A 26760-nucleotide genomic window follows, 5' to 3' on the forward strand; every position below is an offset into this window, starting at 1 on the left:
CTATCAAGCACCGTGCAGGTGCTCAGGACTGCAGCAAGGAGAGATGCCTCTCCCCCAGCCCTGGACCTGCCACGGTGGGGAGAGGCATCTCTCCCCCAGCCCCCAACCCAGCCCCAGACTTGCTGTGGACAGGGGGAGAGGCACCCAGCCCCCGGCCCCCTGCCCCAACCCAGCCCCGGACATGCTGTGAATGGGGGGAGAGGCCCCTGGCCCCAACCCAGCCCTGGACCTGCTGTGAATGGGGGGAGAGGCCCCTGGCCCCAACCCAGCCCCGGACCTGCTGTGAATGGGGGGAGAGGCCCCTGGCCCCAACCCAGCCCTGGACCTGCTGCGGATGGGGGAGAGGTGCCTATTCTGCAGCCCCAGCCCCAGAGCTGGCACGGCGGGAAAAGGCGCCTCTACCCCCCGACCAGCCCAGGTGCTGTTGCAGGGAGGGAGAGCTGGGGGGAGTCCTCTCTCCCCACCATAGCCCCAGAACACCCACCTGTACCCCAAACTGCTCATCCCCAGCCCCACCCCAGAGCCCACACCCACAGCCAGAGCCCTCATCCCCCCACACTCTGACACTCATCCCCGGCCCCAGCCCACAGGCACTGACTCTATGGGTGCTCCAGGGCTGGAGCACCCACAGGGAAAAATTGGTGGGTGCTCTGCACCCACTGGCAGCTCCCCACCCTGTCCCCCAGCCCCAGCTCACCTCCACCTCCTCCCCTGAACACGCCGCCGTGTCCTGCTTCTCCCCCATGCCTCCCAGCGCTTGTGCCGCAAAACAGCTGTTTCGTGCGGCAAGCTTGAGGGAGGGGGGAGTAAGGGGAACGTGGAGCGCTTGGGGGAGGAGGCGGGGCTGGGGCAGGGATTTGGGGAGGGGTCCAATAGGGGCAGGGAAGGGCAGAGTTAGGGAAGGGACTTTGGGGCAGGGGTGGAGGCACGAGCACCCACGGGCGCAGAAAAAAGTTGGCGCCCACACCCTCAGCCGGAACCCTCACCCCCTGCACTGCAACCCTCTGCCCCAGCCCTGAGCCCTGCCCCCCATAATCCCTCAGCACCACCCCGGAACATGAATTTTGTTATGTGCACCAATATGGAGGTGATGTGTCACACATGTAGGGAAAATTAGAGGGAACATTGCAGCTTGCCAAGCACTCTAGATTGCTCTGTGTGACTTTCCTATCCTATCGCTATTGCTCCCTGCCAAGCTTGGTTTCAGCACAAATTTTATTAACAGTGATCAGTGGAATTAGACAAATTAGAGGATTGGGCCAAAAGAAATACGATGAGGTTCAACAAGGACAAGTGCAGAGTCCTGCACTTAGGACGGAAGAATCCCATGCACTGCTACAGACTAGGGACCGAATGGCTGGGCAGCAGTTCTGCAGAAAAGGACCTAGGGGTTACGGTAGACAAAAAGCTGAATATGAGTCAACAGTGTGCCCTTGTTGCCAAGAAGGCTAACGGCGTTTTGGGTTGTATAAGTAGGGGCATTTCCAGCAGATCGAGGGATGTGCTCATTCCCTCTACTCAGCACTGGTGAGGCCTCATTTGGAGTACTGTGTCCAGTTTTGGGCCCCACACTACAAGAAGGATGTGGATAAATTGGAGAGAGTCCAGCAGAGGGCAACAAAAATGATTAGGGGGCTGGAGCACATGACTTATGAAGTGAGGCTGAGGGAACTGGGATTGTTTAGTCTGCAGAAGAGGAGAATGAGGGGGGATTTGATAGCTGCTTTCAACTACCTGAAAGGGGGTTCCAAAGAGGATGGATCTAGACTGTTCTCAGTGGTAGAAGATGACAGAACAAGGAGTAATGGTCTCAAGTTGCAGAGGGGGAGGTTTAGGCTGGATATTAGGAAAAACTTTTTCACTAGTAGGGTGGTGAAGAACTGGAATGGGTTACCTAGGGAGGTAGTGGAATCTCCTTCCTTAGAGGTTTTTAAGGTCAGGCTTGACAAAGCCCTGGCTGGGATGATTTAGTTGGGTTTGGTCCTGCTTTGAGCAGGGGGTTGGACTAGATGACCTCCTGAGGTCCCTTCCAACCCAGAGATTCTATGATTCTATGAATCTTGCTCCCTCCAGAACCCTACTAGAAACACCCCCACTCAATGCTGCCCCCGATAACTACTTTTTGAGATCGGTCGGTTAGCCAGCTCTTAATCCAGTTAATAGTGCTTTATCGTCATGTCGTACTAGCACCTTACGAGTCAAATGTATTACTTCTAGGCAGATATCGTTATCAACCAAACTGGTAATCTCCTCAGAAAATGAAACCAGATCTGGTGAGCTGACCTGTTTTCCATAAAAACATGTTGACTGATGTGACTAAGTGGGAATGTTCTTAATTTCTCTGAATACTGTGCCTGCCTCAGTTTTCCCTAACTTAAGTATTGCTTAAGTATCTAGGTGGTGGGATAAGGGTGTGTGAGCTTGCAGAGACAGGCAGGTGTGAGTACCATCTGCACAGAGAAAGCTGACACCCTGTAACCTTGCAGTCCATGGCCCCTGTGACGTTATGAGTATAATATCTCATTAAAAGGTGACAGGGCCAGAAAGAGTTAATTAACTCACCTCACCGACTGACCTGACCCATGGGTGAACCTTAAGGGCTGGTTAGGAAGGTATGTAAATGAATAGAGCTTTAAAATGCAAGTCTGCATTGTTAGAGGTAGAAGTGGAGATGTTTGCTCAGATCGTGTGATGTAAGCAAACAAGTCTTGTCTATGGCTATAGTTTTAATTCAAAGATCAAAAAAGGAATATTAACATTTGTAATAATACGTGAGTGAAATGGTGTTATTGTCTGTGTGTCTCTTTGAAGGTTGTGGTAACCTGTATCTGAACTGTTTAATGGATAAATTACTCTGTGCTAATTGCCAGGAGATTTGGGAGGAGGAGTTAAGCCTATTGTTTTCTCAGGCCGAAAGGCTACTGGAAACGTATAAGAAGCCTGGGACACGATCCTTCTTCATCTCAGATCTGCTTTGGGTTTCAAGAGGGGGAAACCTTAAGCCATAAGGATTGAGATCCCCACTCACTGACTGGAGCCACCCTGAATATGGAAATTGGACTATAACCCATGGACTATTTCTAAAAGGACTTTTGGCAACTACAAGCTCATCTCTACTGTGTATCTGAACCTCAAGAATTGAATTCAAGTCTGTCTGTATATTAATCTTTTAACCAACACTCTCTCTCTTTTCTTTTTTAATAAATTTTAGCTTAGTTAATAAGAATTGGCTATAGCGTGTATTTTGGATAAGATCTAAGTTATAATTGGACCTGGGTATGTGGCTGATCCTTTGGGATTGGAAGAACCTTTTCTTTTATATGATGAAGTAAGATTTTTAGGAATCATCATCATATCTGACAGGTGTGTCTGGATGGAGGCCTGACGCTGGGTACTTTAAGGGAACTGCGTGGTTTGGACTTCTAAGTGACCAGTGAGGTACTAGAGAAGCTGTTTTGTGCTGGTTGGTAAATCTACTGTAAGTATTGAAATAACCACCAGCGTTTGGGGTTTGTCTGCCCCGTTTGGTTTGCAGTTCACCCTGGTTGAGTGACCTCAGCTGGCTCCCACGGGCAGCACCGTCACAGCCCCCTCTTCTGCAAGGTGTTGGGAAGAGAGATCAGGTGACCTTTTTGCCTGGGAAAGGGACAAAGGACAGAGGAGGGGCTACAGGAGGTCAGAGACTGAGCTGCTGGAAACTAGTCTCAGTCCAAAACCAGGAGATGGGAGGCAGAGCCCAGGGCTCTGGACACAGCCCCCCCACCGATGGTCTCTGCTGAAGGTTCCTGATTTCTGTGCTAACAAGGTCTGTTCCATGCTGTATTCCCAACAACTAATAAACCCATTTGTGTTACACTGGCAGAGAGTCACTGCAGGCTAGAGATCAGGGTGGCATTGCTCCCTCTGAGTGTGGAGTGCCCGGGATCCAGATAGGATTGCCAACCCTACAGGATTGGCCTGGAGTCTCCAGGAATTAAAGATCAATCTTTAATTAAAGATTATCATGTGATTAAATCTCCAGGAATATGTCCAAACAAAGTTGGCAACCCTAGGTCCAGAGCAAGTGGACTCATGAGCCACAGGCAGGCTGGAGGCTCAGAAAGGTGCAATTCCAGGAGGTGGTGGAGCCCAGCGCTTAACACCCAAGAGTGAGTGGACCCCCAAGAAGGGCTGTTGCACTGAAGGGAGGGGTCCTCCCAGGGACCGTATGGAGCAGAGGGCCTGTGAGTCTGTGACAACTGGCATTATTTTCCTATACTTTCATTTATCAGCTTTTCCATTATTTTGCCTGGGGCTGATGTCAGGCGAACCGGCCGATAAGTACCTGCCTACTTGCGCTCTTTGAAAAGGGCCAATGGGAGCTCTGCTCCAGCCCCTTGGAATGTCCTTGGGTCATGGGGCAGCCGCCCTTCATGGGGCACGAGGGGCCAGACAGTCTGTGACCACCTTAGGAAGGCCCCACTTTGGGGCAAGCGGCTACCTAGTAAGTGAGCACCCCTAAAGGTTATCTAAGCTCAGAGAGGGGACCTCCCAAGGGAGACAGGGAAGCTTCTGTGGAGAGGAGCTCACAAGAGAGGGCAGGGCAGGGCAGGGAGCCTAGCGCAGTGGTTCTCATGCAGAGGTACGCATACCCCTAGGGGTACTCAGCTCACCTAGGTCAGGGTTTCTCAACCTGAGGGTTGCAGCCGTGAGGGGTGGGAGGTTACAAGATGGGGTTAAGGGGTCACAAGTGCAGGGCTGGCCTTAGGAGGTGATAAGCAGGACAACTGCCCGGGGACCCATAGCATAGGGGGCACCACAAAGCTAAGTTACATGCTTCAGCTCTGCCCTCTGGGCTCAGGCTTCAGACAAGGCTCACACATGAAAACAGCTCAAGTATCCCACTGAACTGCAAGTACAATATTTATATTCTACTCAATTTTATAATTATATGGTAAAAATAAGAAAGTAAGCAACTTGTCAGCAAGAGTGTGCTGTGACATTTGTGTCTCATTTTGTAAGCAAGTAGTTTAAGTGAGGTGAAACTGGGGGTACAGCAGTCTGGAATGGTTGAGAACCACTCATAGAATATCAGGATTGGAAGGGACCTCAGGAGGTATCTAGTCCAGCCCCCTGCTCAAAGCAGGACCAATCCCCAACTAAATCATCCCAGCCAGGGCTTTGTCAAGCCTGACCTTAAAAACCTCGAAGGAAGGAGATTCCACCACCTCCCTAGCTAACCCATTCCAGTGCTTCACCACCCTCCTAGTGAAAAAGTTTTTCCTAATATCCAACCTAAACCTCCCCCACTGCAACTTGAGACCATTGCTCCTTGTTCTGTCATCAGCCACCACTGAGAACAGTCTAGATCCATCCTCTTTGGAACCCCCTTTCAGGTAGTTGAAAGCAGCTTCAAATCCCCTCCTCCTTCTCTTCTGCAGACTAAACAATCCCAGTTTCCTCAGCCTCTCTTCCTAGGTCATGTGCTCCAGCCCCCTAATCATTTTTGTTGCCCTCCGCTGGACTCTTTCCAATTTGTCCACATCCTTCTTGTAGTGTAGGGCCCAAAACTGGACAGTTCTCCATATGAGGCCTCACCAATGCCAAATAGAGGGGAATGATCACGTCCCTCGATCTGCTGGCAATGCCCCTACTTATACAACCCAAAATGCCATTAGCCTTCTTGGCAACAAGGGCACACTGTTGACTCATATCCAGCTTCTCATCCACCATAATCCCTAGGTCCTTTTCTGCACTCAGTCCCTAGGCTGTAGCAGTGCGTGGGATTCTTCCATCCTAAGTGCAGGACTCTGCACTTGTCCTTGTTGAAGTTCATCAAGTTTCTTTTGGCCCAGTCCTCTAATTTGTGCAAGTCCCTCTATATCCTATCCCTACTGTCCAGTGTATCTACCACTCCTCCCAGTTTAGTGTCATCTGCAAACTTGCTGAGAGTGCAGTCTACGCCCTCCTCCAGATCATTAATGAAGATATTGAACAAAACTAGCCCCAGGACCGACCCTTGGGGCACTCCGCTTGATACCGGCTGCCAACTAGACATGGAGCCATTGATCACTACCTGTTGAGCCCGATGATCTAGCCAGCTTTCTATCCACCTTATAGTCCATTCATCCAGCCCATACTTCTTTACCTTGCTGGCAAGAATACTGTGGGAGACCGTATCAAAAGCTTTGCTAAAGTCAAGGAACAACATGTCCACTGCTTTCCCCTCATCCACAGGGCCAGTTAACTCCTCATAGAAGGCAATTAGTTTAGTCAGACATGACTTGCCCTTGGTGAATCCACTGGGCTAGAGGATGAGCTCTCCAGCAACCCCCCCAAAATGGGGATCATGTAAAAGGTTCTCCTAGAGAGGGGAGCCCCCTAGAGAGGCTGCAGTCAGCAGGTATCCAAAAGGGCCTATCGCAATCCAGGGTCTCCCAGTCAGGGACCAGAAGCCTGCCCTGGTGAGGATCAGCCACTGTCCCAGGAGAAGAGTCACAGCGGATAGTCCTCCCTGGCTGCAGAGAAGGATCTTACTCTGATAAAGGCAAGAGGCCTAACACCAAGGGCAGAAAGCAGAACCAAGAGACCTCCTGGGGAAGAGCCTGGGTAGAAGTACGCACTAGCCAGCTTAAGAACAACCTCAATCAATCAGCTGGGATGAACCAATGCAGGATATATACAAAATGTTCATCTGTTAATACATGAAACCCTTCACAAGGGGGTGCTCTTTAACAGCTAATGGTCTGTTTAGTCTTGTTCATTGGTGACCCCTTTCACACAGCAAACCTCTTACTGTGATGCCCCTTATAAATGAAAACAGGGGTTAATTTAAGGAGGGGCTAATGGCCGTCTGCCCCACAGAGCTGACACCTCCCGCCCCCCCCCCCATCTTGCACCCCCATGACAGGGGAGTCACACCCACCCAGTTCAAGAACCCCTGGTCTTATTGCAATGCTATCCCGAGTGAAACGGGGGGGGGGGGGGGGGCCTCAAGTAAGGGCTCACCTGTAATACCATAGCCATCTGCAAAGGGAAATCTGGGTCAGCCTGAAAAGACACCACCACGATTTCCCAACATTTACTAAAATGTAACACCAGCAGGGACCAGATCTCCTCAGCCAGCTCTTTTAGGACAGCTGGGTGCAAGTTTATAAATTTCAAGGTCAGAAGGGACCATTATGGAGCATCTAATCTGACCTCTTATATAACACAGGCCTTAGAACTTCCACAAAATTCCTAGAGAAGATCTTTTTTGAAAAATATCCAGTGTAGATTTTAAAATGGTCAATGATGGAGAATCCACCACAACTCTTGGCAATTTGTTTCAAGGGTTAATCAATTACTTTCACTGTTCAGACTGGAAATAAGTCCTAGTTTAAGTCTCACTTCAACTTCCAACCCCTGGATCATGTTAGATCTTTCTCTAGTAAGTGGAAGAGCCCATTAAGTATTTGTTTGCCATGTAGATACTTCTAGATTGTAATCAAGTCATCCTTCTCTGCTGGAAGGATCTGTTCTGGGTCCAGTGTTAAATAACATGTTTATTAATGACCTGCATGTAGGAATAGAGCACATACTGACCAAATCTGCAGATGACAAAGCTAGGGAGGGTGCAACACTTTGGAGCATAGAGCTAAAATCAAAAGGAATCTTGATAATTGGAGAACTAGGCTATAAACAAAAATGACATTAACAGACAAATGTTAGGTGCTACACCTAGGGAAGAAAAAACAAAATGAGGGATGATAACTGGCTTGTCAGCAGCACCGTGGATCACAACCTCAACACGAGTCGACACTGCGATGCTGTTGCAAAAAAAGCAAATGCAGTTTTAGGTTACATTAGCAGAGGCAGAGCATGCAAGTCATGGAAGGTGATAGTTTCGCTCTACTTGGCACTGGTTAGGCCTCAGCCGGAGGACTGTGTCCAATTTTGGTCAACAACACATAGAAAGGATGTAGAGCTGAGCAACAAGGATGATCAAAGGGATGGAATGCAGCCCTGTAAGAAAAGGCTGAAGGTTCCGGGTATGTTTAGTTTGGAAAAAAGAGGAGATTAAGAGGGAACATGACAGCAGTCTTCAAGTATTTGAAAGGCTGCCATTAAAAAAAAAAAAAAAAAAAGAGATGGAGAAAAGTTGTTCTCTTGCCACAGTGGCAGGACAAGAGAGAATGGGTTCAAACTATAGCACAGCAGAGTTAGATGAAATCTCAGAAAAAAAATTCCTAACTGCAAAAACAGTAGGACAATGAAACAGATTCCTAGGGAGGTTGTAGAAGCTCCTTCACTGGAGGTTTTCCAAAGGAGGCTGAATAGCCCTGTCTTGGATGGGTCAGACAACAAATCCTCCATCCTGGCAGAGGATTAGACTTGATGACCCTTGTGGTCCCTTCTAACCCTATGGTTCTAGGATTCTCTTTGTTAAGAAAAATAGAGACACTGATTGAGCAGTTTGAGTCTAAGGCATCCTTTAAGCATTCATGTGGCTCTTCTCCGAACCCTTTCCAATTTAGTCAACATCCTTCTTGGATTGGGGACACCAGAATGGAACACAGTATTCCAGCAGGGGTCACACTAGTGACCAAGACAAAGGTAAAATAACTCATGTTCAACTGATTATCCACCATTCCCCCAAAAATCTTTTAGAGTCACTACCAGGGGCGGCTCTAGACATTTCGCCGCCCCAAGCACGGCAGCATGCCACGGGGGGCGTTCTGCCGCTCGCCGGTCCCGCAGCTCCGGTGGACCTCCCACAGGCGTGCCTGTGGAGGGTCCGCTGGTCCCGTGGCTCCACCGAAGCCGCGGGACCAGCAGACCCTCTGCAGGCACGCCTGCAGGAGGTCCACCAGAGCCGCGGGACCAGTGGACCCTCTGCAGGCACGCCGCCGAAGGCACCCTGCCTGCTGTCTTCCTGGCGACCGGCAGAGTGCCCCCCCCCCCCCAAGCACGCATTTGGCGTGCTGGGGCCTGGAGCTGCCCCTGGTCACTACCTCCAGGATAGCCCCTCATCCTGAAAGTATGTCCTACATTCTTTGTTCCTAAATGTATACATTTAGCAGTATTAAAAACTGCATTGTTGGTTTGCATCCAGTTTACCCAGCGATCTAAATCGCTCTGTCAGTGACCTGTCATCTTCCTCGTTTACCATTCCCCCAATTTGTGTGTCATCTCATCAGTGATGAGTTGGTTTTCATCTAGGTAATTGATCAAAATATTAAATAGCATAGGGCCAAAACTGATCCCTGTAGGACCCACTGAAAATACACCTGCTTGATGACAATTCCACATTTAAAATTACATTGAGACTTATCAGTTAGCCAGTGTTTAATCCACTTACAATCAAGTTATGTAGGCCTGCTGATTTAAAAATGTTTATCCTTAGTAGATCCGGTCTAACACTCTCCTTGGTTACTAATGGACTGGAAAATAGGTCATGATCCTCATGCGATAGGATCACATCATCTTGCTTCTTTCCAAATACAGAATAGTTATTGAAAACTGTGTTCATAATGTACTTTAAGAAGTCCTTATTGTCCTTAGACCTGCCACTCTCAGATTTTTCCCCCTGATGTCTTTAGCTTCCCTTATCAATTTTCTACACTTCACAGCTTCTAATTTATATTGATTGCTATACATATTCCCCATTTTCTATTTTTTAAATATTGCTTTCTTATCTAATTGCTGCCTTCTCTTCCCCACTGAAAGAGGATGGACTTTTAGTCAAAGTTGTCCTCTTTCCTGATTGTGGAATCATAGCTTTTTGGTCAACTAAAACTCTCCTTAAAGAGCTCCAATTTTCTGTCACATTTTCCGGTTTAATTTTTCTCTTGCAATCAATTTCACTCAATTTTCCTATGGGAAATTCACTCTTTTGAAACACCAAGTATATACACATTACTGGTAAGGACTGTCCTCTGTTCGCCTATAATAAATGCAATCAGGTCAACGATCACTGGTCCCTAGGCAACCAAGAGCTTCCAGCTCAGTGATTGATTAATTTCTATCCAGCATAATGGATAGAGTTACTTCGTGTTGGCTATAATGTGTGTTAGAAAATAATCTATAACTTTTAGAAACTCTACTACTATGTTTTACTACTGGCTATGCGACCTCCACCAAATGAAAGTACCCCACAACACCACACTTTCTTTTCACACATTACAGAAAGGCGCTTAGCCACATCCTGTTCTCTATTTTAATTTGATGGTCTACAACAGTGGTCTGCAAACTTCGGCACGCAACCCTCAGGGTAATCGGCTGGTGGGCCATGAAACTTTTTGTCTACATGGGCCATCTGCAGGCATGGCCCCTTGCAGCTTCCAGTGGCCGTGGCTTGCTGTTCCCAGCCAATGGGAGCTGCGGGAAGCAGCCGCCAGCACATTCCTGCAGCCTGCGCTGCTGATTTTAAGATCCCAGTCACGTGACATGTCCCACCGGGTTTCAGTAATGCTATGGAGAACAGAGAAATCTGTATTGTTTGTATGATTATATGTAATTCAGTCTACTGACCAGATATTATCCTGGGTGACTGCATAGAGTTGAATCAAAGGAGGCTGTAAAGGGGAACAAGCTGGAAACGAAACAATGACAGAGATAATGTATCTCCAGTGATAATGCCAAGAGTCCTTAAGGGAAAAATGGGTGAACAGGTTACTGGAAAATAACCTGGCTGGGGGATAAGGAAGGTAGGTAACAGGCCTATTTTTCCCAAGGCTAGAGCCTAAAGTGAAAAGAACCCTGCCTCAGGGGTGAGCAGGGCCCAGCAGCTCAGAGAGAAACTGCAGGAGGGGATATAGGCAGAGCTGTCAGAAGGCGATACAAGGAAGGCAGGACCTTTAGGGATGTGGCTGAGGCAGCTGGGCTCACCTGAGAAAGGTGCTGAGCTGTAGGTGAGACCCGTCACAGTGACAAATTTTATAGTGCAGGAGGCCTGCAGAAATGATGGGACTCATGTTGGTAATTCTGTCATGTGTAAAACAGATTTTAGAGACTTGTGTGTGCTAACACCATAAGATAAAACACTCACATTCAAAAGCTAACGAACATTTTATCAGAAAATGTTATCTAACTGAAAATCTGCACAACAGTAGTTTGAGGACTTACACTATGGGTATTTATTACTAATGTGGTATCAAACTGTGTGCTGAACTTTAAAACAAAGTAGCAAGACACAGCCAAAGATGGAAAGATGGCATGGATAATATCAACCTTTCCATACATCATAATTAAGTGATAAAGGCAGGGGTGAGCTGCAGCGGGTTCGCACGGGTTCGCGGGAACCCGTTGTTAAATTTTAGCAGCCATTTTAGAACCGCTTGTTAAGGGCTGCTAAATTTAACAAAAGTTCCTGCCCACTCCTCTCCTGCTCCGCCCCCTTCTCCTCCCCCTCCCCTGCTTCCCGCAAATCAGATGTTCGCGGGAAGCCTGAACAAGCAGCATGGAGGCAGCCAGCAGGTAAGCTGGGGCGCGGAGGGGGACCGCGGCTCCCTCCAGCCCAGCGCCGGCCGGGGAGTCGGGCCCCGCGGCTGCCGCCGAGCGGCCGGGCCCCGGTGCCGGCCCGGGGAGTCGGGCCGAGCAGCTGGGCCCCGGTGCTGGCCCGGCCCGGCCCGGGGAGTCGGGCCGAGCGGCTGGGCCCCGGTGCTGGCCCGGCCCGGCCCGGGGAGTCGGGCCGAGCGGCTGGGCCCCGGTGCCGGCCCGGCCCGGCCCGGGGAGTCGGGCCGAGCGGCCGGGCCCCGGTGCCGGCCCGGCCCGGGGAGTCGGCCCGGCCCGGGGAGTCGGCCCGGCCCGGGGAGTCGGGCCGCCCGGCCCGGGGAGTCGGGCCGAGCGGCTCGGCGAGTCGGGCCGGCCCGGGGAGTCGGGCCCCGCGGCGCCGGTCGTGGTCCTGGCAGAGTGGACCCGGTCTCCAGGCAGTGTGGTAAGGGGGCAGGGAGGGGGTGGGTTGTGGGGGGGTGGATAGGGGTCAGGGTAGTCAGAGGGCAGGGAACAGGGGGATTGAATGGGGGCAAGGGTCCCGGGGAGCAGTCAGGAAAGAGCAGGGTTGGATGAGGTGGTGGGGGCACTCAGGGACAGAGAGAAGGGGTAGTTGTATGGGGTAGGGGTTCTGGGGGGCCATTGAGAATGAGAGGAGGGGTTGGGTGGGGCGGCAAGGGGCAGTCAGGGGACAGGGAAGGGGGGGATGGGTCAGGGGTCTCGTAGTGTGTGTGTTAAGGAACATGAGGGGTTGGATGGGGCACGACCCCCCCCCCACAGAGGGGGGGGAAGGAGGGAACCCGTTGTTAAAATTTTGGAGGGAGGAGGGAACCCGTTGTTAAAAATTTGGCAGCTCATCACTGGATAAAGGTAATAATTGGAGATATACCAATCTCCTAGAACTGGAAGGGACCTTGAAAGGTCATCGAGTCCAGCCCCCTGCCTTCACTAGCAGGACCAATTTTTGCCCTAGATCCCTAAGTGGCCTCCTCAAGGATTGAACTCACAACCCTGGGTTTAGCAGGCCAATGCTCAAACCACTGAGCTATCCCTTCTCATTTGATTTACTGTCAAGTTTATCACAGAAAATTAAGGAATCAGTTTTCTAAGATTTCCCAAAAGAAGCAAAAATATTGTAACATGAAAGATCCACTTGATACCTGGCAAGGAGAGATGCCACCTTTGCAGTCTAGATAACTTTGACATCTTTAGATAAGCATACAGCAGCAACTACAATTTACAACAAGTAGGCTTGTGGCCATCTGACAATAGGCGAGGGAGTCCCTCTGCTCTTAAGCTGCTTTGTTTGATAGACACTTTGTCCCTCCCAAACAGTACATCTAGCAAACAGAACGCCAGGCCCCATTGGCTTTGAGAATAAACTCCTGCTCTGCTCCTGTGCTGGACAGGGACTGCTCAGCAAAGCACCCCCCTCTCACATATACCCCAGCCCATCCACACAGACCCCCAAATGCCCCACACATACCTCAGCAACCCTCCACCACCCCCATCTCATCAGCCCTGATGCACACCCCAGCCCACACCACTTCAGCCCCACTGTCCGCAGCTCCCAACTCCAGCACCCCAAAACACCGATTCACTCTATAGCAGCCCCACCCCTCACCCTGCAGTTCCCTAACATTCCCCACTCACCCCCAGCCCCTCGCCCACCACACTGCTAGGCACTCACTGCCCAGCCCCATGGAGGAGTGGCTCTGCTCACTCCCATCGCCCACCTGTACCCGCACACTGTGGGCAACATTGAAGAGAAAGGTGGTGTCCTGACCTGGCACACAGGAGTGCAGCATGAGGAGGTAGCTGCTCATCCATCATGGAGAGCCAAACCCACTGGAATCCAATAAGCCTGGTTGCAACACCACTCACTCAAAATTGGACCCCCCAAATGTCAGACAGAAGCAGCTGTCAGAGGCGCCGAGAGGACTGTCTTGCATATACCAACTGCAGCTGGGCCAGTCATGACAACATGGTTGGAAAGAAGGTGTCTGTGACACCAGGATCCAGTCTGAGAGGTAGAACTGCAGGCACCCCCCACCCGAGACAGAGAGGGAGCAGAACCAGTCACCTGAGGGGCACACTCAAGATCCCAGAGGTCAGACATTGCTCACCCTGTAACCGTAACAGGATGGAGGAAACAGGGGGTGACCTAATCTAAAGGGAGGTCACCTTGGGATTTCCATTCTGGCAGATTGCCTGTCATGTGCAAAGAGCATCCAGGGAGAGATCACACACACAGCTCATCCTTGAGCTGTCACACATACTAATTATAACATTTCTCCTCATCAGTGAGAAATTCCATTTCCTCTTGCATATTATCCAGACTGCTAATACTGTATCACAGTCCTAGGACTCAAACATCTTCTCTTCACATTCTTTACCACTGTTGGAAGCAGTGTCCCCAGCCAGACACTGCACTGTGGTCAGTATCTGCCCTACAATGCTTCCTCTTCATAGGGGGAGGGAGCACGTTTCCGAGATGACCCCACCCCAGAACAATACACCCCAATGACACTGCAATTCCACAACAGCAGTGTGCCACCCCCACACAGCGTCAGTACAGAGCACCCCACCAACACTGCTCACCTGGGGCCAGTAGAGTCCACCCCAATGACACTGCCCCTCCCTCACCCAGGGCCAGCTCAGTGCTCCAACACTGCACCTTTGCCTCCCAACCCTGCACCCACCCCACACCAGTACAGTGCACCCCAACACTGGGCACCCACCCTAGGGCAGCACACCTCAACACAGCCCCATTCCCACCCTATGATGCAGCATCCCCCATCCCAAGACCAGCTCACTGCACATCTTATGCCAAGATGCTGCAGCCCAAGGGCCCTGTCCCCCCTTTACCCCAGGCCCCTCTCACTGGGGTGAGCTTGAGGTCCTGCAGCACATCGTCCATGTAGTGATACTCTGAGAGCTCAGTCTCCACCATCTCATTCTTGAGCTCCAGCACCCGGCCCATCACCCCATCGAGCATGTGCTGTAGCACCCGGCGTTTCTGCGGATGCACCATCTGGTCGTAGCATGTCTCCAGGCAGCGCAGGATCTGTGTGTAGCGCAGGAACAAGGTGGCCAGCAAGTGGAAAAACAGCCTCTGGTCCTTCTCAGGCCGCGGGGGCTGAGATGGCAGCTCCTGAGCCAGCAGCTCCTTCAGGGCAGCCTGGGACTCAAGCCACATCCTCATGTAGGTGCTAGAGAGAGCAGGACATCTCAGAGCCAGGGGGCTGGAGATGTGGCCACAGCCCATGCTGCTGTAGCCACAACAGCTCTGGCAGCCAAGCACCAACCCCAGGGCCCATGGGCTGTTTGCACGGGGACTGCACAGAACTGCAGCAGGTGTAATTCACCGCTTCAGTGATTTGGGGTCATGTCAGTGTATGGACCCCCACCCCCAGCCCACAACAGCAACCCAGCTTAGAGCACCCACCTCCCCTCCAGCAGCTCAAAGTCAAACTCAGACGGCCTCCTTCTGTCCTTCACCAAACCTCCACCCCATCAGCCCAGTGCCCACCCCCCCCCATGCTGTACTGATCTCCCACCTCAAGCAGATACCTGCCCCACAATACCTCAGACCCTCACCGACCTCCCACTGCCCACATCTCCCCTTGCCCCAGTGCCCACACCCCACTGACCTCCCCAGGCTGACACCCTGCAATACCCTAGTGCCCCTCAGACATTGCCCCAGTGCCCACACCCCACTGACCTCCCCAGGCTGACACCCACAATACCCCAGTGCCCAGGCCCCACATGCTGCACTAACTCCCACCCCACCCCACGCCCGGGGCCTCTCCCACCAAGGGGCAGCCCAGATTTTTCCCCATCCCCCTACACCGGGCCTCACCGGCTGGACATTATGCCCACGCCTGCTCCGCTCTGCCCCCCGGGGCTGCCCTGCGTGGGGGAATTGTCCCATCACCCTGGAGACCAAACCCCGCCCCCCCATTGTCTCCATGGGAAGAGCCCTGATCAGTGGAACACTCGCTAGCTGCCCTGACACATGGGAGCGGAGATTCCCCCGCTCCCGGGAGCCCCAGTCCCAGCCCGGGCTGGTGGCGAGCCCCTGCAGGCAGCACCCTGGCCCCACACAGCCTGGCCCCAGGGGACGCCCCCTGCTGCCCAGGCCTGGGCAGGGCACACCCACGTGGCCGGGACCCCCCTTGTGGAGTCAGAGGGGACCTTGTCCTGCTTAGCACCGGCCCATGGACCTGCAGCCCCCGCCAGCCAGGACAGGGAGGGCATGGCCAGCTTGGTTCAGGGACAGCACCGGCCAGTGGCTGAGTCACACTTAACACCCCCCCCCCCCACACACACACACAGAGTCACTGCTCCCCCTTAGAGGTTGTAGGTTTTATTCCTGTGGGTAGGAACAGAGTCATTGGCTCCGCAGCCCCCCACCCCATGCTGCCTTTGCAGTCACTTGCTGCTGGTGTACTTGGTGACTGCTTTGGTGCCCTCCGACACGGCGTGCTTGGCCAGCTCCCCCGGCAGCAGCAGGCGGACGGCGGTCTGCACCTCGCGGCTGGTGATGGTGGAGCGCTTGTTGTACTGGGCTAGGCGGGAGGCCTCTGTGGCGATGCGCTCGAAGACATCATTCACAAAGGAGTTCATGATGCTCATGGCCTTAGAGGAGATGCCAGTGTCAGGGTGAACCTGGCAGGAAAGGGAAGAGTGTGAGAAGGGGTGGTAGCTGCCCCCATCCCACCCCACCCCTGCGCCTGCCTTGGTCCCTTCCCCTGCACCAGGGGAGCTGCAGGAAAGGGACTGACAGCATGGGAGCATGGCACGCAGCAGGCAGAAGGGGCATTTCTGGACCAGTGAAGGCAGCTGGCAGGAGAAGAAATAAGGGCCTGTGAACCTAAGGAGGGCACCACTCCTGCCTCCAGCCAGATTTGTCATAAGCCAAGACAACTCCAGGGAGTGGCAGTAGGCCAGTCCCAGCCTGTTGTCTTTGATCAGCATTACAGGAATATCAATATGAGGCCCTGAAGTGCTGGGTGCGGCAGGCAGTCTCTGCCCCAGAGCTCACCCTTCTTGGGAATGGAGACAGCAGGTAGTGATGGTGGGGTACACTAGTGTTTTCCTATAGACGGCACACAGTGCAACCCCCTGCTCAGGGGGTGAGCAATAGAGCACTCATCTCACAGATATCAGCACAACCCCACTAGATATTGAGGAGGGGAGCCCTCAGCTACCACCCACTTCCCCCAGTCCACTCTGCACCAGGCTGCAGAGCTAGGGAACAGAGCCATCAAGCAGGACTTTGCCATGGGAGCCCAGCAGGGCCATAGCAGCTGTCAACTCCCTCCCCCAACTTTATGTAGAGACTTTTTCTAGGCTGCTCAAGAGCCCCAGCACTGGTGCATCCCACCCTGGTGGTATGTGCATCTCACATCCCAGAGTGGGGGAGGGACAGCCCTTGTCACTAGGGCTCTGGGAAGACAACACAGGAACCCTGCATTTGTCTGGTGCCCATTGATTTCAGAGCTACTGACTGACAGGAGGAGCTAATGGACTGCCCAAGGAACATGTGTAATTGACAAAAGATGACGAAGCCCAGAAGGTAGTAGAGTGTGTGTGTGAAGACACCAGAGAGGCATTGGTCAAAGGGTGATAGAGCCAGACCAGGAATCTTTGCATATAGAAGGGGTGGTAGCACCAGTGCTAGAGATAAAATCCTGGGGGAGGGGCTGCTAGCAGCAATCCTGTCCTAGGTCCCAGGTGAGGGTTAGGATGGGCTATCCCATAGGGTCTTGCAGACCCTATGCCCCTCTTCAGCTCATAACACCCAGAGACCTAAGGAGGCTGAAGTCACACACACATTGTGTATTAACATGTGTGTATCTGCTTCTGAGCACACACACCTAGTCTCCTTCTGGGAATCCCACCCCACCTGCAGGGGTAACAACATAACAGCTAGAATTGATTAGAGTAGCCAGGTAGGATAAGCCCTTCACTCACCTGTTTCAGCACTTTGTAGATATAGACTGAGTAGGTCTCCCTCCTCTTCACCTTCCGCTTAGATTTCTTGTCCCCAGAGACAGGGCCTCGGCCTCGCTTCTTCCCAGCTTCTGCACTCATTCTTGATACCCCTCCAGGCACCACAAGCCAGGCTGTAAACCACTAGGGATAGCTTTATAATGAGGGTATCACCTGCCACAGGTGAGACCACTAAGGAGGGGAGGAGCTCCCCGGAGTGGATCCAGCCAGCAATTCTTCCTTGGGTGAGAGCCCCACCAGCCCAGAGAGGAACTCAGAGGAAACTAATTTGGTTCAATGAAATTGTATTGGCCTGGCAAACTGCCAAAGTCTAAGAAAGGCAGACCCCTGAGCCCCACACAGAAAGCCAGGTTCCACCAACCCAGCATAGGGCCAAAGATTGGGGGTTTGTCCCCAATAGACCCAGTATAGGTCTTCATTGGGTGTTGGAGAGTTGTTTCCTAAATCTACCCCTGCTTGGTGGGAACATTGCAAATCATAAAAGAGGGACTGACCAACTTCCCCCAAGAGCTGCTGGAACCAGCTGGAGGCAAAGTGTGTGTGCAGCAAGAAGGAAACATTGACTCTGTAGCTGAACAATCGCAGTGAGGTGACCCCATGCGAGCCAGCGTGACCCTATCCCCAGTTCAAACTAGCCCAGGCACCTCTCTGGAGACATGTCCCACTCGCAAAAAGAGGACACATTGCAAAGACTAGGGTGAACTCTATGGTAGTAGTGCCTCCATGGACGCCCCTGGTCTTTGGTTCAGCATGAATCTCTTCACCCTTGGGGGATATGCAGGGCTGCGGGGGGTCTCTGGAGCTCTCCTGGGGATGAATCAGTGACCACAAACTAGTGGTAAAAATCAGGTACAAAGCAGTCTTAACCCAGAGAGAATCATAGAATATCAGGGTTGGAAGGGACCTCAGTAGGTCATCTAGTCCAACCTCCTGCTCAAAGCAGGACCAATCCCCAGCTAAATCAAGGAGAGAGGAGTGACTGTGCAGCCAATGTGATGGAGGAGAGACTGAGGTACTTTCTATCCAACGTCCCACAGATGAGAAGAGATTACTTCAGATGATTAAGAACCATAAAAGACATCTCATAAAAGGAAAATCCAAACAAACACTAATGAATGTGCCACTTCTGCCAGCCCCGTCTGGCTTCCCATCTGCACCTGGCTGGAGGAATCAATGTCAATCAATGCACAGTGCTGGGAAAGGGGTTGGAAGCGCACGAGAGTCTGGCTCTAGTAGTGAGCAGAAGACATCAGTGTCAGACCCCATCTCTGATGGGGATGGGAGAGGTTGGTCAGTCAGAGCTTGTTCCTAGGGCTCAGAGGAGTCTATCAGCATCAGGCCCTGTGTCCAGCCTGGTGGATGGGCCACCCCGAGATTAGAGGTTTGTCAGTGTCAGGATCTCTGCTTGGCTAGAGGCCACGTGTGGATCTGATGTGACACACAGCTGCCCCTGCATCACAGGCTTGCAGAATGGCTCGCAAACTGTGTTGATAAAAGGCAACAGTGTTTATGGAATGGGCTTCTGTAAGGCATGTCAATTGGTGTTTTTGATGAAAAAACAGAATTATACAAAATTAACATGACACATACTAAATGGATTAAAAACTGGCAAAGTGACAGATCTCAAAAATGTAACTAAACAGGGAATCATCATCCAGCAGGTATGTTTCTAGTGGGGTACTGCAGGGATCAGTTCTTGGCCCTAAACTATGTAATATTTTTATTAGAGACCTGGAAGAAAACAAAATCATTCCTGGTTAAGTTGGCAGATAACACAAACACTGAGGGAGAAGTAAATAATGGAGCAATCTGGACCACTTGGCAAACTGGGCACAAGCAAACAATGTGTGTTTTAATCTGGCCAAATGTCCTTACCCAGCTAGGAACAAAGAATGAAGACCATATTTACAGAATGGCAGACTCTATCCTGGGAAGCAGTGACTCTGGAAGACTTGGGTCCTGATGCCTAATTGACTGAACATGAGCCCCCAGCCACCACTGTGCACAAAGGGGCTAATGTGATCCTTGGAGGTATAAATGGGAATATTGAGTAAAAGTAGCAAGGTTACACTACCCCTGTATTTGGCTCTGGTGCAGCCACTGCTGCAGTACTGCCTCCAGTTCTGGCGCTCATAATTCAAGAATCATAGACTGATAGGAGTGAAAGGGCCTTGAGATATCATCTAGTCCAGTCCCCTGCACTCATGGCAGGACTATGTATTATCTAGACCAGGGGTTCTCAAACTGGGGGTCGGGACCCCTCAGGGGGTCACATGGTTCTTACATGGGGAGTCGTGAGCTGTCAACCTCCACCCCAAACCCTGCTTTGCCTCCAGCATTTATAATGGTGTTAAATATATTAAAAGCGTTTTTAATTTATAAGTGGGGGAGGGGTCTCACTCAGAGGCTATGTGAAAGAGGTCATCAGTACAAAAGTTTGAGAACCACTGATCTAGACCATTCCTGAAAGGGGTTTGTCTAACCTGCTCTTAGAAATCTCCCGTGATAAATGAAAGGGGAGGGGAGGAAGCTCCCTTTTATGGACACCCAACCAGTCAGTAGCTATAAAACCCCTCTTAGTAGCTGTTCTCTAATTGCTGTACCTGTAAAGGGTTAAAAAGTCTCACTGCGATGCATAGGTAAAAGGAAATGAGTTGGCACCTGGCCAAAAGAGCCAATGGGAAAGCTAGAACTTTTTAAAATTGAAAAAGGACTCCCCTTTTGTCTGTCTGTCTGTCTGTTGTTCTCCTGGGGAGAGGTGGACAGGGCAGCAGCTATGCTGTAAGAAGCTTGGGCCAAGTATAAAAAAATCATCAGTATCATACTTAAAAACTACTTATTTAAAACCCCAGATATGTAAGTAGATCAGGAAATGTCTAGGAAGATGCAATTAGGTTTATCCTTTTTGTTTTTTTATGGTTTGTAGATTCCTCTATACTAACCTCAGGTGCTTTTGTTTTGCTTGTAACCTTTAAACTGAACCGCAAGAAAGCTATTCTTGGTGCTTAATCCTGGTAGTAGCTCTTTTAAAATCTAGCAATAGCCTGAGTTCCCAGATGTATTTTCTTTCTTTTTTAAAAATAAAATTTACCTATTTTAAGAACAGAATTGGATTTTTGTGTCTTAAGAGGTTTGTGCACATGTTGTTTAATTAGCTGGTGGCAACAGCTGATTTCCTCCCCCCCCCTTTCTCAGCTCTTCCTTGGGGGTGGGGGTGGGGGAAGGGGCTTGAGGGTACCCACAGGGAGGAATTCCCAAGTGCGCCTTCCTGGGCTCTCAAAGAGGTTCTGCACTTGAGTGGTGGCAGCATTTACCAATCCAAGGTCAGAGAAAAGCTGTAACCTTGGGAGTTTAATACCAGCCTGGAGTGGCCAGTATTAATTTTTAGAATCCTTGCGGGCCCCCATCTTCTGCACTCGAAGTGCCAGAGTGGGGAATCAGCCTTGACATCTCCAGTGATGAAGATCCCACAACCTCCCTAGGCAATTTATTCCAGTCCCTAACCACCATGACAGGAAGTTTTTCCTAATGTCCAACCTAAACCGCCCTTGCTGCAATTTAAGCCTATTGCTTCTTGTCCTACTCTGAGGTTAAGAACAAGCATTTTTCTCCCTCCTCCTTGTACTTGAAAACTATCATGTCCCCTTTCAGTCTTCTCTTTTCCAGACTAAATAAACACAATTTTTTTAATCTTCCCCCCTAGGTCATGTTTTTTAGATCTTTAATAATTTTTGTTGCTTTTCTCTGTACTTTCTCCCATTTGTCCACATCTTTCCTGAAATATGGCATCCAGAATTGGATACAATACTTCAGTTGAGGCCTAATCAGCACAGAGTAGAGCGGAAGAATTACTTCTTGTGTCTTGCTTGCAACACTCCTGCTAATACAAGGATGGTGATAAATTGCACCGGGTTCAGAGAACTTTGACAATGATTAAGAGACTGGAAAACCTGCCTTATAGTGATAGACTCAAGGGCCCAGATCCACAGCAATAGTTAGGCACCTAAACTCCAGACTTAAGCACCTAAACTCATTCAGCACCTAAGTTTTCAGGGTAAAAGTTTCTTCACCACCTATGTTTATATTTCTGGGCATGTGAGATGCTGTGGCCTCCCCTCTGGGTGTCCAAATGCCTGTCTCCCACCTAAGGCCCAGAGCAGTTCACAAGCCAGGCAAGAACATAACAACGGCCGTACCGGGTCAGACCAAAGGTCCATCTAGCCCAGTATCCTGTCTACCGACAGTGGCCAATGCCAGGTGCCCCAGAGGGAGTGAATTTAACAGGCAATGATCAAGTGATCTCTCTCCTGCCATCCATCTCCATCCTCTGACAAACAGAGGCTAGGGACACCATTCCTTACCCCATCCTGGCTAATAGACATTAATAGACTTAACCACCATGAATTTATCCAGTTCTCTTTTAAACCCTGTTATAGTCCTAGCCTTCACCACCTCCTCAGGTAAGGAGTTCCACAAGTTGACTGTGCGCTGCGTGAAGAACTTCCTTTTATTTGTTTTAAACCTGCTGCCTATTCATTTCATTTGGTGACCCCTAGTTCTTGTATTATGGGAATAAGTAAATAACTTTTCCTTATCCACTTTCTCCACATCACTCATGATTTTATATACCTCTATCATATCCCCCCTTAGTCTCCTCTTTTCCAAGCTGAAGAGTCCTAGCCTCTTTAATCTTTTCTCATATGGGACCCTCTCCAAACCCCTAATCATTTTAGTTGCCCTTCTCTGAACCTTTTCTAGTGCCAGTATATCTTTTTTGAGATGAGGAGACCACATCTGTACACAGTATTCGAGACGTTGGCGTACCATCGATTTATATAAGGGCAATAATTTATTCTCAGTCTTATGCTCTATCCCCGTTTGGCTGCCTAAAGTCACATGCAGGGCCTAATCCAGTAGGCATGCTCAGAGGCTGCCTACTGGATCAGGTTCCAATCAAAATTCAGGAGGAGGAAGAGGTGGTGGTAGTTCTATTATACTGTGGAATAATACTTAATAGTTATAAAGCCAGAGCATGAGAGAATGACTCTGCTGTCCAGTGGTTAGGGCACGCCCCACCTCCTGGGAGGAGGGAGACTCCAAGTATGGTCCCCCTGCACCAGTCACTCTTTAATGATTTAATCTGCAGTGGAACAGCTTCAAAGAGAATGACTGAGGGTGCCCACATCAGAATATCCCATAGCTTCCCCGTCCAAGCACTTTTTTGAGAGGTGGGAGACCCCTGTTCAAATCCTTTCTCCAACTCTGGCAGAGAGGAGGGAATTGAACCCAGCTCTCCCACATCCCATCTAAGTGCTCTAACCCCTGGATTAAAAGTTATATGGGCACCACCTTCTCTTCTGGATGTTTTGTGTGGAAACACTCAGGATACTAAACCACCTGCCTTTAGGGGCAGGATTCATGGATCACTAAGCAGAGACAGGCGACTCCTTGCAGCCTGGACATGGGTGCTCGAGAAGGGATGGACTTCGTGCACACCCTTCTGATTGGCATCTCCCTCCCTCCCATGCTATCTTTGGGGACTGCATTCTTAGGCTCACATCTCTCCCTATTCATCACAGAGGGAGCCTATGCACAGAACTCAGGCTTTGGGGATTGCAGTGTTGTTCCTGTGATTTCCTAGGCCCCATGATGCTCAGCATTGCAATGCCCAAGTACCTTTGTGGATTTCACCCAAAGAGCTCAAACTATTTAGTTTAACCCAGAACAATTGAAGGGATGACTTGATCAAAGTCTGCAAGTACCTACATGGAGAACAGAAATTGGACAAAGGGTTCTTCCATCAAGCAGACAAAGGTATAACAAGATCCCAGGGCTAGAAGCCGAAGCTAGACAAATTCATACTAGCAATAAGGTGCAAATGTTTAACAGTGAGGGTTATGAACCATTGGAACAACTTAGAACCATAGAATCTCAGGGTTGGAAGGGACCTCAGGAGGTATCTAGTCCAACCCCCTGCTCAAAGCAGCACCAATCCCCAGACAGATTTTTGCCCCAGATCCCTAAACTCACAACCCTGGGTTTAGCAGGCCAATGCTCAAACCACTGAGCTATCCCTCCCCTGCGTGGATGCTCTTCTAGAAGATATGCTCTAGTTCAAACAGGAATTCATGCAGGGAAGCCAGGGATGGTCAGCCTAAGTATGCTTGGTCCAGGGGCTGGACTAGCAGAACTTGAGGTCCCTTCCTAAGGCCTGGATGATGCAGGTGGCCAGACGGATGATCATAGCCATGCCTTCCGGCCTTACAATCTATTCCCATTAATTTACTGAACTCTCATTTACTTAAAATGGGCATGTCTGGAGCTGCCGTGCAGTGACCAGAGGAATATGAGGTGTGTACCTGCCATTACTGCCCCTTGCTCTTGGCCAGTGAGCATGGAATGCCTGCCACAAGGAGGCTCTCTGGAGCCATGAGAGCACCTTGTATGCATGATAGTTTGTGGTTATTGTTCAACTGTCCAAATCAGCCCTTTGCAGCCAGGTTTTGTTGGTCCCTAGCCCTGGATAGGCACAACTCACCCGCACACTGCTTGAGCGTCAGCTGAGACATGACATTTAGTCACAAGTGACCTCTGAGTGGTTGCTCACCCTTTGAACATAGCCAATCACAATACATCTGGGACACAGGCTGTTACTCTGAATAATTTGGTCAGATTTGTACATTATTTTTGTTAATTAAAAGCATTCTCTTTCCCATCCACCCACTTCATCTGCACCCCAAGCTTCCCAGGCCCTGCTGCTGGCCTTCTGAAGATGGGTGTTCAGCATGATAAATCCTTAAACCTGTCATGTAGTCAGACCAGTTTAAATTCCTAGAGTAAGGGCACAAGAGACCATTCTGACCAGCCAGGATGGCCTCCTGCCTAGCCCAGGGAAGAGAATCTCAGCCAGGGATTCCTGCATCCCGCCCAGAACACCTGGTTGAGCTACAGCAAGTCTGTTAGAGAGACTCCACCACAGCCCCTAGAGAAGTTCTTCTAACGATTAGTTATCCTTCCTGGTAAAAAACTGTCTTGCTTCGGCTCCCAGTCCTTCAATCTCATTCTGCCTTTGTCTGCTAGATCCAAAAGGCATCTGCTATCAGAAATCTCTTTCCCCATACAGATACTTGTAGACCATGATCAAGTCACCTCTTAAGCTTCTCTTGCACAAATTCAGTAGATGGAGCTTTTGAAGTCTCTCACACTAAGAAAAGTTTTCCAGACCTCAAACAATTCTTGTACTGCTTCTCTGAAAACTTTCCAATTTACAATCACAGTTTTTGAAATGTTGACACCAGAACTGAACAGCAACAGCTACACCCTAGCAGCTCATGTTTCCACCATAACCTCTTAATTCCTTTCCAGAGTCACTTCTTTCCAGAATACAGCTCCCTATTCCGTTAAATGTGACCTACATTCTTTGTGGCTAATGTATGACCTTGCATTTGGCGGCATAGAAACACTGTTCAGATACACTCAGCTTTCTGTGTATTTCAAATAGCATTATACAACTGACCTGTCCCCCATCATTATTTACCACCCCACAAATTTTTGTCATTTGCAAATTTTGCAAACTGTGATTTTATATTTTCTTCTATATCACTGATAAAGATATTGAAGAACATTGGTTGAGAACAGCTCAATGCTGGACTGCACTAGATGATTCCCTATTTACTAGTTGGAAATCTCTTATCCAGTTTAGTTTAGAGCGTGCCAAAGTGATTTTGTGCAGTGCTCATTTTTAGCCCCATATGACATTCTGATATGTCAAATACCAAGACAGCTACCTCTAACAAAAACAAGATTACAAACTTCTTGCTGTTTGGTTTGAAGGTTATTTGTCTTCTGAGCTGTTTATTGTGGAAGTAGCCTTTGCAGAAGTAAAGATTCACTTCTGACAAGTTTCTTTGATTTGGTGTAAAGTACATGAATATGGATTATTAGCCTATTCTGGAAATTGGCACAGCCTCGATGCATGGGCTGAGGAGAAACAAGCACCGATTCCCTTCTAAAAACCTCCTAGAAAATGAGAACACCAAAGAGTGGATTTTGGCTTCCTTTCGGCCCAATGAGTAAGGGAGAACTGCCCAGTCCAAGATACATGATCTTGATTGCTGAAAGAGCTGCATTATGTCACATTCAACTAAGTCAGTAAGAAGATAAAGGCACACAAGTGCCCTGGAAAAGTACAGAATTATTGTTTTTATTTAATGTCTTATTTATTGCACTCCTGAAATGAATGGTACTATTGTATCAACTCACCTCAGTACCTCTGCAGCTCAGTTACCCATAGTTGCCTCGTCACCCAATTGTACTTATTTGTACTGGAAGACTATCCTGTACTAACAGTGGACATTTGGTGTCAGTAGGAAAGACTCCAGCATTTGCCCCAGGTCCAGGACAGGGTGCCGATAGGGCCCGGTGTCATGCACTAAAACCCAATCAGCTCAGCACTAGCTGAGAGCTGGTTCCGTGCTCTCACGCCCAGTGCACCTCACAGGAGGAGGAAGGAAAGCAGGAGACTGTTCTTCCCTCTTTATTGACTGATGGATTCTCAGGCAGATCTGGTAATTACACTGTTAAATAATCATTAAAAAACAAACCAAGGCCTGAGGAGTTTGAAGTGAAGTTTCTAAACTGAAGCAGAAAGTTGGGGGTGAAGGGTGAGAAGATGGGCTAGGGTCTCCACTTCTGTATCATGTCAAGTCAGATTCCCTACTGCCATCACCATGACTCCAGCCTATTGGAGTAGAAGGTCTGGTGTAGGATGAGACACCATCCAGCTGTGGATACAGTTGCCTGAGTGCAGTCGGAATAGAAGGGAAGGGGTTGTCCAGATGTAGAGATACAGGGAGGGTCGAGGAGAAGCAATGTTGCAGCAATGCTAGAACAGAACCACAGAGATAGCAGCAGAGTCCGATTCCAGGCAGCAGGAGGGTGGGTCAGGCTGGCCACTGTGTCAGTCTCCAGGGAGAGCACCTGACCGACCCCTCCAGCACTCACACATTGTGGGTCTTTTTGGTGAGCTGGGGCTCCTCATCCACTAATTTTGACTTGAGATGTTCCTTGTAAGCGAGGATGTCACCCTGCCACTTTGTGATTGTCTGCTTCTCGCAGACCCAGATCTCTTGGGCAACCTGAAAACATAGGAAGGTGGTCCTTAGAGCAGCTCTGCTCAGAAGAACACGAGGTGGGGGATTCCCTCCCCACCCCACATGGGGGCCCAAGCTCCCTTCTCCCCTTTTGTCCAGCCAAAGCAGGCAAGGTTTTGCAGCTGCCAACAGCTCACTA

General features: G+C 50.0%; 3 protein-coding genes across 9 annotated transcripts in view; all 3 read right to left on the reverse strand.

The window, feature by feature from the left end:
- The window catches only part of IQCA1L (IQ motif containing with AAA domain 1 like), a 53193-nt gene extending 37817 nt beyond the window's left edge, over positions 1-15376 (reverse strand). For all 3 annotated transcript variants that reach the window (XM_045005298.1, XM_045005297.1, XM_045005299.1), the window contains exons 1-2: positions 15314-15376; positions 14336-14663 (exon numbers count right to left, since the gene is read on the reverse strand). In XM_045005298.1, coding sequence (XP_044861233.1) covers positions 14336-14663; positions 15314-15324 — 339 coding nt within the window. In that variant the 5' untranslated portion in view covers positions 15325-15376. The remainder of the gene's footprint in view (positions 1-14335; positions 14664-15313) is intronic.
- A 429-nt stretch (positions 15377-15805) lies between these two features.
- Positions 15806-17586, reverse strand: LOC123363949 (late histone H2B.L4). Its single transcript, XM_045005565.1, has 2 exons — positions 17431-17586; positions 15806-16122 (listed from the first exon to the last, which is right to left on the reverse strand). The coding sequence occupies exons 1-2, from the start codon at positions 17548-17550 to the stop codon at positions 15886-15888; spliced, it is 357 nt and encodes a 118-aa protein (XP_044861500.1). The 5' UTR covers positions 17551-17586; the 3' UTR covers positions 15806-15885.
- Positions 17587-25990: 8404 nt separating this feature from the next.
- LOC123365053 (ATP-binding cassette sub-family F member 2) overlaps positions 25991-26760 on the reverse strand; it is a 32510-nt gene continuing 31740 nt past the window's right edge. For all 5 annotated transcript variants that reach the window (XM_045007678.1, XM_045007674.1, XM_045007676.1 and 2 more), the window contains one exon: positions 25991-26606. In XM_045007678.1, the coding sequence (XP_044863613.1) occupies positions 26469-26606 (138 nt within the window). In that variant the 3' untranslated portion in view covers positions 25991-26468. The remainder of the gene's footprint in view (positions 26607-26760) is intronic.

The sequence above is a fragment of the Mauremys mutica genome, chromosome 2 (assembly GCF_020497125.1).
Source record: "Mauremys mutica isolate MM-2020 ecotype Southern chromosome 2, ASM2049712v1, whole genome shotgun sequence".
NCBI classification, from domain to species: Eukaryota; Metazoa; Chordata; order Testudines; family Geoemydidae; genus Mauremys; species Mauremys mutica.